This window comes from Condylura cristata, unplaced genomic scaffold (assembly GCF_000260355.1).
Source record: "Condylura cristata isolate star-nosed mole 26May11 unplaced genomic scaffold, ConCri1.0 scaffold00036, whole genome shotgun sequence".
Lineage (NCBI taxonomy): Eukaryota > Metazoa > Chordata > Mammalia > Eulipotyphla > Talpidae > Condylura > Condylura cristata.
Window position 1 is genome coordinate 7,179,796 of NW_004567137.1, and position 10,026 is coordinate 7,189,821.

Consider the following 10,026-nt stretch of genomic DNA (forward strand, 5'->3'; position numbering starts at 1 on the left):
TATTTTGCAAAGAAGATGAAAGAGGTCTGGAGCAGTTTCTAGATTTCTTGCTAGTTTTGCTTCCAACTTGGATTCAAAGTGAATGCAATACTTTTGTGACTATCTGTCAAGTTCCTTCTCTCCTATGCATCACATTCCAATTTGCAACTGGACTGTGTCTCTGGAGTCACTCAAAGTACCCACTAACTTGGCAATGTAATCCTGGAAGGTTTAGCCTTTCAATTCCTCTAGACACATCATTTCCCCCCTTTCTGTGGACTGTCCTTTTACTTTTTATTGTACTTAGCCAAATCTTTGTTATCGTTTATCACATTGTCTTGTAATTGAAAAAGTTAGCTTACTTGTCTCCTTTGAACTGGGAGCATTATGGGCAACACAGTATTATAGTTACCTTTGTGCTTTCAATGCTTGGCACTGAAATGAAATTAGAGTAGGCACTGAGCTGGAGTTATAGGATTAATAGTCATGTATAAAAAACAAACAAACTCTCTGTCATGGACAGGAAGCTGATGAGATTGCTATATTTGAAAGCATTTTAAGGAAAAAGAAAAAGAAAACAACTATAGCTGAACCTTCAGAATATTTCAACTGTTTATGATCATTCATTCACCAACACCTTGTGGAAGTACTAGCATGGGGTGGGGGGTGGGGGTGAAGACAGAGAATAATGAGATTATGCTGCTTTGCACTTCCTTGGGCACTAACAGAAACAGTATCTTATCTACTGGCCCCCTAGAAGGCCAGGTCTGCCCTGAGGTCACAGAGACTTGGAAGGAACTTCCAAGACCTGGCAGCAGGACTCACTGTTGGACAACTAACAGAAAATTCATGCTTATTGCTGAATTCAAGTGGAAAAAAAGTTGTTTCATCAAATAAACTACATAATGGAGTTGGTAAAAAATCAGGTATGTTTTTTGTTTTGTCCCAACTTCTGTGACCGGCCGCAAGAAAGAAAAGCGGAGGAAGAAAGGCTGAGCAAGCAGAGTTTATTGCTCCCCGACAGCAGCTGAGATGGAGCCCCTAGAGTGGGGTCCGCAGCTACTGCCAACTCAGTAAGGGGGGAAGGGTCTCATATAGATTCTAAATTCAAATTCCAAAAGGGTGACTCATAGCTATGTCCCTTGATGTAAGGCCCAGATCATTATCACCTTCATCTAGTCCCATCCTGGATGCAAGGTCAGTTTATTACCACTTTATCAAGCTTGGAGGCTCAATTCTTCACTGCCCTAATTCAGTCCTTGTCAGTAAATCTTTGGTCACTGCCAACATTGTTAAAAACACGCAGGAGGGAATGGTCCAGGGAAGCACATTACCAAATGTTAGGTAGGCAGTTATCCTCTAATGTGACCTGGGACACGAATGAAGTTGTATTTCTATTTGGACTAAAACCTTTCTGCACAGTAGCTAAAGTTCCCAAGAGTGGAAGGTGAGATGGTTTTAGCCATCACTCAGTCTGGGTGTTGAAGAGTCCATCAGCTGTGAGACTGGCTGTGAGCAGGGCGCCTCCGCCGCCAGAAGGTGACCTCCTCCTTTGGGGAGGAAGGGCGTGTGCACGCTTGAGCCCTTGTCCTTGAAGGGGATTGAGCGAGCCGAGGGGAGGGGTAGGCGGTGCTCGGGTTTCCAATCACAATAGAGAAAGCTAAGAGGCTGCAGAGGGGCTGGGCCCCGCCTCCTCCTGCCTCCCTGCAGATCAGGCGCCAGAGGAGACGCGGGCAGCTGACATTGTCTTCTTCGCGCGACTAGTCCTGCGTTCCAGGAACCTTCCCGATCCGGGTAAGTTTCAGCTCCCGACCCAGAAGCCTGACTTCTAGGCAAAGCGGGTAGGTCGTGGTCGTGCTGGGGAGCCCTTGTGTCTCCAAGGGGAAGGACCAAACGGTATCTGGCTTCTGGGGCCTTTATCCTTGAGCATCGTATCCTTCGACCCTCCGGCTCTGTAACAACCCTAGAGTTTGCTGAGGCTGCCGTGCCCGCGTCAAGGGGGCAAAAGATGGAGCCAAGGGACTGCAACGGAGCCCCACTTTGTCCGCAGCGCGGCAGGGCTCACCTCCAGTCTGTCCTCTATCGTGCAAGAGACTTGTTGCATTTGCAGCTAAACCCTGACTCTCCATGTCCTTGATGAGTCCGTGGCGGCCACATCAGCCCCTGGTACCTAGTGCCTGCTGGTAGGAGCCACGACTTGTGCCTGCGAAGCTCAGGGAAGGGAGAAGGAATCCGGTGGCTTACGAAGGCAGGCTGCCCTGGAACCCGGGTACTTAACTCACCTACCGCCGGGATGGAGACGGGCGCTCGCGGGGATGAGGGCCAAGGATGTCGCGCAGTTTTGGCCTCGCGCCCCCGGGTCTTCACTGAGCTGCGGACCTGCCCTTCCTGGCATCTGCAGGCTGGTTCTTTCCTTGCTGCTTTGTTTTGGGTGTTCGGAGTAAATAAAGCTTAGCCTTTTCCTTAGAGACCTTCTCCGAGGAGATCTGTGCTTATTGCCTCCCCTGTGACCTGCGCTCCCGCTTCTGAGCCTCAGGGGAGAGGTGGCCTGCTCGAGGCGAACCCTGCGCCACTGCGGCAACCTGGGGAGTGGGGGAAGGAGGGGGAGGCATGGGGTCGTGGAGGGATTGCAAGAAAGAAGGTGGCATTTCAAGGGTTAGCACTGATGGGCATTCTGCAAAGGGGACCTTAGTGCCCGAACACCCCACGAACACTAGACTCGGAGGGACAGGACTTCAACGACCCAATCTCGCGGGAAGGTGATCTGCCTCATGGCCACCTTGCTGATCCTGGCACAGATATGCATCTTTTACAAAATACCTTCTGCATAACTATAAAAGAAAACTTAAAAGCACTTTTCTGCAGAAAATTGGGGAGGGGGGGAAAGAGGAGGGGAATCTGTTGAAGCCTCAACACTAGTTTCTGAGTTCCCAAAATTAGTTTAAAAGGTCCGTCTGACCAAAGAACCTACATTTCTGTAGCAAAGTGCCTGGATTTTTGTTCCTCACTTCTTACTGGCATCCCTTTACAGCTAGATGGTAAACATACCCACTGACAAAGATAAATTAATAGAGAAAAACTGCATTTGTATTTCCGTTGAAAAAGAAATGATACAGCATCCTCTGGATATACTTCAAGGACAGATTGTGTATGAACTTCACTGGAAGGTCATCTGTTCCCCTTAACAAAACTTTGGATATTTCTTTTCCCCTTAACATGTGCTAGAAAATAGCAAATATGCTCTAGAATGTCAAGGAAAAATAACCCTCAATCTAGTCCCTACAGGCTGGGGAAAAATACTTTGTGTGGAAAACTAGTTAAGAGAAGAATACAGTGACATAGAGGTCTCCAAATTCAAGTACTTTATCCCAAGTGAGAGCCTTAATAACTCTTACTTCACAAATACAGTTGCCAAGCTAGATTTTGTTACTTGGTCCTTTGCAGATGAGAAACAAGAACTGGGAGGCCAGGGCACAATTTGGAAAAGGTCTGGATGGCACAATCTCAAAAAGTAAAAAGAAAATTTAAAAATAGTGATTATAATGGGTTACAATTAAAAGTGATAGGGGCCCTCCCTGGTGGCGCAGCTGGTTAAAGCATAACACTGAGAATCTAAAGCCACTTCCACATGAGTTCGATTCCCGCCTGCCCCGGAGGAGACCACATGGCGAGCCAGACCTCTCCAGGCCGGCCCGCTGCTTCCCTCAGCAGTGTACCTCGTAGATCTGCCTGTTCTGCTCCCCACTCTGTCTCTGGTGAAGCCTCTCACCGCCCCTGAGCCTCTGGCCTGTACCACAGTTCTGTATGCACAAATAAATAAATAAATCTTTAAAAAAAAAAAAGTGATAGGAAGTTTATTGATGATCTGTATCACCTTTCTAAGAAGGTATATTGCTGTGGAATTAGTATGGCTTTTTTTTTCAGTAAGTTTTACCACTTGTTTTTATTGCCCAGAAAACACAGCTGGTTATCTCTTAGCTTAGATAAATTTGGTATTACTATATCAAATGTTTTCAAAGTGCCTTCAATTTTGGGGGGGGGGTATTTTTTAGTGGCTAGAAAGAAACTGATTCCAAGACTCATTCTCCAAATGTGAGCCCCTGATAGTATCTACCCACCTTCCAAGGGGCTCCCAACATGCACTAAAAAAATTCAGAGTAAGATTTTTGCAGATTTTATACAAACATATAACTATTTTATAGTTACTGTATTTATTAAGAATGCATAGTATGTGTCCAGTACACTGTGACACATTTTAAGTGAGACTGAAAGTAGAAGAACCAGTTAGTCCATAAATTCCAAGAATGATAATCACCACTAGTTAGAGACACTATATTCAAAACTGGCGATTTATTCCTTCAGAGCAAGCTTGTATGTATTTTAATACCAGGCCTTCAATTAGTTTACAAAGTTACGTGGCAACTTTTTAGAAGGGGACCAGAAACACACTGATTTAAATATAACTATGTCTTCTTTAGTCAATAAGTGAACAACCCTAGGATAAAATCGTAACAACTGGTTAAATACTAACATGGAATCACAGGCTGAAGAGCAGAACCTGAATTCTAATGGACTACGTGGACATTTTTGTCTTGAGTAGATTCTCCACTGAATGGTCATGTGGTTATTTTAAATATAGCCTGTGTTCTAAGATATCATTAGGCTCTTATTTTGTCACCCCAATTTGCAACAGTGGCATGCTATGGACTGCACTGCCTAGCTTTCACATGTGAATAGACTTGTAATTATTCTGATTTTTTTCTTTTTCCTTACAGTGCACAATGGCAACTCTTAAGGAAAAGCTGATTGCACCAGTAGCAGAAGAAAAGGCAACGGTCCCAAACAATAAGATCACTGTAGTGGGTGTTGGACAAGTTGGTATGGCCTGTGCTATCAGCATTCTGGGAAAGGTACATTTCGAGACACCAAATGTGACATCAGTTTAACCTATGTGCACATTCTCGATGAGCATTTTATTACGTCATTGGATCTTTTAAAGTTTTTTCTTTTTCTCCTGAACTATTTTAAGTAAGTTATAGATGTGGCATTCACCTTTAAATACGTGCCCAGGCATCTTCTGAGAGACTATTCCTCCTGCAGGGCCACAACTTAGTTCCTACACCAAGCGAGCTTGACATTGATGCTGTGTAGTACACAGGACCCAGATTTTCATTCTCCCATTGCTGTTCACTCCAATCCAAGATCTTGTTTTTATGTACTTGTCAGGTCTTCTCATTCCCCTTACTGTCTTTTTTTCTTCTCGTTCTTTAATTCAGAATTCAGCCTTGATCTGTCTCATGTCATGCACATTTCTAGAGTCCTTGTCAGTTTTGTAGAATGTTAATGAGTATGTTGATCTGATGTTTTCTTATAATAGCTCAGGTTAAAATTTAGGGCGGGGTTATGACAGTGATTTCATGTCTTTTCACACATCACATCTGGAGAAACCTGATGTTCAGTTTGTCCCATCACTGACAGTGCCCAAGAATCCTTTGATTGGATCGGTGCCTCCAAGATTTCTCCACTGCAAAGTTCCCTTCACCCTCTACAATAAAGAAATAATCTACACAGTGGATTTCTGAGGTCCTGGAAATATTCCATCATTCATCTCAAACTTTGTCCCAATAGTTTTATTTTGAAATGATTTCATGCTTACAGAAAATTTGCAAGAATAGTAAAAAAAGTACAGCTTCCACATTCACTTCATCCAAAGTTAGCAATTCTAAATACCTTGATTTATTGTCTTTATCTTTGTGTGTGTGTATGTGTGTGTGTATACATATAGTGTTTTTTCCTGAACCATTTGAGGTTAAGTACATTTGAGGTTAAGGTCACTTCCTAAGAATAGACATATTCTCACATAATCAAGAGATACAATGCTGAGAAATGTATCACTAGCCTTTCTATTCTTCCAGACTATTTTCCTTATATACTGTCATAGCTTTCTTGCTTATACACACATACACACCCTTGTAGGTCAAACCATACTTAGTTTACTTCAGCATGCAAGGACTTAAAAGAAAAGAGCCCTTTTCTTATTTAGCTTAGTGAATTGATCCCTTGTTCTTTCTGAAGGCTGCTTTAAATGTAGGCAGCTTTCCCCCCAAAAAATGCTGCCTTGCCTTCTGCAGGCAAATGCTGCACACTGTCCCTTTGTATCATGTGAATGCTGCCTGAACAACTCCTAGCCAAGCATATTTCTGTTTGCAGAATGCTAAAGTAACAAATTTTGCATCTTTACTGAGAAAAAGTTATCAAAGACATCAATGAAAATATGTCATGTATACCAATGAAAACTTGATCGTTTGCATTTTTTTTCTAGCTGGTTTTAGTTGACTGGGTGCCTGTAATTTAGGCTAGCTGCATGCCAAATGACAGAGAATTTAAATAAGCACAAGTCAGGGTCACTGCTCATGGTAGTAAAAATAAGTATTTCTGCTCATGTTTCTTTTAAAATATTGATTGAGTGTGTAGCACATGGAACTGTTTTCACTAAAATGCTTCATCCTAAAGAATGACCTCAAAAAATGGGAACTTTTTGCAACCTGTTTTCAGATGAGTAGCTGAGACCCAAGGAGAGGTTGTGGCCAGCCCTCAGTGACGTAATCGTGGAAGCAGCTGCATTTTTTTTTAAAAGATTTATTTATTTATTCATACATATAGAGCTGGGGTACAGGCCAGAGATGCGGAGGGTGAGAGGATTCACCAGAGATATTCTAATCACAGTGACTCCCAAATTTCCTTTCATCCCATGCTACTGTTTAGCCAGTTAAAAATAGAAGTATTTTCATTTAACATTGCAGACTTGTCTGGCCTGATAATCACAAAATTTGGACTTCGCAGGAAAGTACATCTGAGCTATCATTATTCAGAAGGATACTTTATAATTAAGTGTAAATTTAAAATCCTTTTCAGTAAATAATTCAGGTGAGACCGTATCTGCAGTTACATAATACTTTGGTCTAATTCAAGAGTTGAGGGAACAAACTCTACTGCTAGTCTAGAATGAATTGTCCGGTTTAAGATGCTGCAAAGAAATGATGGCCTTGTTTCAAGATCATTTTACTAATTAAAAATGTTCACATCCTATTTTATGGGTAAGGGTTAAAGTGGTTCAAACAGTTAGTTACTAACGTTCATTAAGGACTTGAAACTACACTCATTTAGCAGAGAAAGGAAAGCAGCACCCACCCCTGGGCCATGTGGTGTTTGATGTTACCTTGTCTTTTCTCCCCAAAAGCTGCAGGGGGCATTGTCATTTATATATGACTGTTGGGAAAAGACCGACTCAGAAAAGCTAAGCAGCTTGATAAAGATCAAACAGATCATGCCAGATCAAGGTCGCCTGAGTCCATTGCTAGCGTGCTTTACCAAGACTGCTCACTGCTTTGGCCCCTGAAAACAAGAGAAGCCAGTGGTAGACGGAGAGGTGAGGACATCGCAGCTTAGCTAGGCCCCACTGCAATGTCCCTCATAAGATTCGGGTGTTTCTGCTTCCCTTGCCCACTCTCCACACTAATTGCTGTAGTAGCTTCTTCCCGTAAAACTTTCTGATAGTTTGTCAGTGCCCGTAAACTATGTTTTTGCTTCAAAATCCTGAGAGGTGCCTACCTGTGTGCTGCAGGACAAGGTAATGGAGTGACTACTCGGGGGGAACTGTCAATGCAGCATGGTGGTATTGCCAGAATCTGCCATCTGCTTTCTGTCTCCAGAACACCAAGCTCATTTCTGCTGAGATTTTTTTTACTTGGCTTTTGTCTTCATGTGGCATGTTCCATCCTAGATCCTCATGAAATGGACTCCTCCCCATTAATCATTTCACACTTTTACATCCAATATAAAGTGAACGTTCCTCTCAGTAATGGTATCATCAGCCTGCCTTGTGGTCTTTATAACACTTTCATCAGAAATCATCTTAGCTAGATTGCTTACTTCCTGGTCCCTTCCTGATACACGAGCAGGGACTTTGCTGAATATGCTCATTGCTGTATTCTGATCAGTAAAGTCTGGCACACTTAATAAATGAAGACACATTTGTATTAAATAAATATTCCCACTATTACTAGTCAACTTTGCTTATGTTTTGTCAGATTTTTATTCTAGCTTTTTCTTTCTGGTGATTTTTACCACAAAATATGACTAGTTCCAGCAGTCACAGACCTGCCCAGAGGAGCTCTTAATGTGGATCTCAAGTGGTCTTATGTAGCTTCCCTGCAAGGTTATAAACCCTTCACCTCCGTGAACATCTGTTTTTGGTTTAAGCGTCTCTCCCCACATCTCTTTACTGTAGACAGTTGTTGTGTAACTGGTAAAACAGAGCATCAGAAGGAGCAGTATGAGGGCAGCCATATGTTGCCAAGTAGCTCTGCACTGCAGGGTTTGGCTTAAAAGCTGGACATAATTCAAGTTTGGTATTTGTACAAGAATAGATCAATGCAGACTAAAAGCCCAGAAAAAGATACAAACAATATCTAATATAAGATGGAGTGATATTCTAGAGGAAAAAATAAATTAGTGGACTAGTAGTGCTTATCCACTTCATTAGTTATTGGACAGAATTGTTATCTTTTCCTTCCGCAAAATGTCATGTAGGCCAAACACTTGGATAAGTGAAACCATCGAGTGTCGAGGTTATTTCTCAGTGGTGGTGTCTTTTTAGCTAAGAGGACCAAGCGCCAGACTTGGCTGTGTCTGGCCCACAGACCTTTTGGGTAAAGGACAGTTCTATAGGTGGTTAAGCTATTGGTGGTTAATAAGATTACCACTTATGCAGTTAAGGCTTTCTGTTTCACAAAGTACTTTAAATATATTTACAGTTCAAATGAAATATTTAATGTATATTCAATATGTGAGTTAAAGAGGGAAAGCTATTGAAGGCTTCAGTACTTACTCACACCTCTTCTGTTTGCCTCCTCCCTGGGGCATGTTCAGTGATGCAGATGTGCTAAATTCAGCACTTCAATTATTTTTGTTAGAGTGTTGGATCTCTTCCTTCCTTGCCAGCTGAGTATGCACTTCCCAGCCAATTCGCTACACCCACTGAAACAAAAGAGAGGCTTTGAGATCCTGTGACATCCTTTTCCACTTAAGCCCCAAACTGCTTTGCCCTATTGACTTCAGTATCACACATGTGATGTTACTAAAATAAGAATGATATTCCTAGCAGTCTAGTTCCTTGACAGAAGGTTACTGGCTATATTAAGTTATATTACATCCTTTTAGAGCTAAAAAAAACACAAATGAGAGTTCTGTGTGATGTCAGAGGCTGCAAGAGGAACAAACTGTTTCCAAAGTGTCAAACCTGTGCTGAAATAAAAATGGATGAAAAGCAATGCAAGTAGTTGATGGGGATGAGAAAATAGTTCCTTTGAAATCTGACTCACAAAAATAGTGATTTTAGCAGTTTGCTAGGAAATGAGATGCTTAGAATGAAGACCAGATTGCCTTGCAAAGAGGCTGAGATCTTACAGAAACCCTCAGAAGGAAGCCTACTGTCACTCACTCAGATGAGACAGCTGCAGGGATTCTAGAAAATGGGGATGGTGCTCATTCCTGAGCTGCTACAGAAAGGGAACCTGCTTTTGCTGGAAAGCTAAAGTAGGTCAAGTTTTCCTACGGGCTGTCTCTCTGCTTCCCTGCTGGTCAGCATCTTCCTGGTATCCCTCATAGTCTACTTGTCCTTCAAAGTACTTCCTGAACCTCCCAATTACCTGTCCTGCTACACATCAACACCCTCCATTTATACAGCCTGTCAGGACTCTCCTTGGAAGAGATATTCATTTTTTAGGTATTGCTATGTCAAGCTAATGATTTGGCTAAGAACCCTTAAAACAATAAAGTGTCCCTCCCTGGTGGTGCAAAGGCTTAGGACGCAGAATTAAAAGCTAGCTGCAGCTGCTTCAGTGCCAGTTCAATCCCTGACCCTGTAGGTAATCTACATGGCACAGCAGACCTCTCCTGACCCAGCTGCTGCTCCCCTCAGCACTATACATAGATTTGCCTGTTCTGCCCCCTAATCTGACTCTGGTGAATCCTCTCACTGACCTT

At 42.6% G+C, this 10,026-nt stretch overlaps 1 protein-coding gene across 1 annotated transcript in view; it reads left to right on the forward strand.

Annotated features, from left to right (window-relative positions):
• Positions 1-1,669: 1,669 nt before the first annotated feature.
• LDHB (lactate dehydrogenase B) overlaps positions 1,670-10,026 on the forward strand; it is a 20,768-nt gene continuing 12,411 nt past the window's right edge. Inside the window, exons 1-2 of the mRNA XM_004693223.2 lie at positions 1,670-1,773; positions 4,755-4,889. Coding sequence (XP_004693280.1) covers positions 4,761-4,889 — 129 coding nt within the window. The 5' untranslated portion in view covers positions 1,670-1,773; positions 4,755-4,760. The remainder of the gene's footprint in view (positions 1,774-4,754; positions 4,890-10,026) is intronic.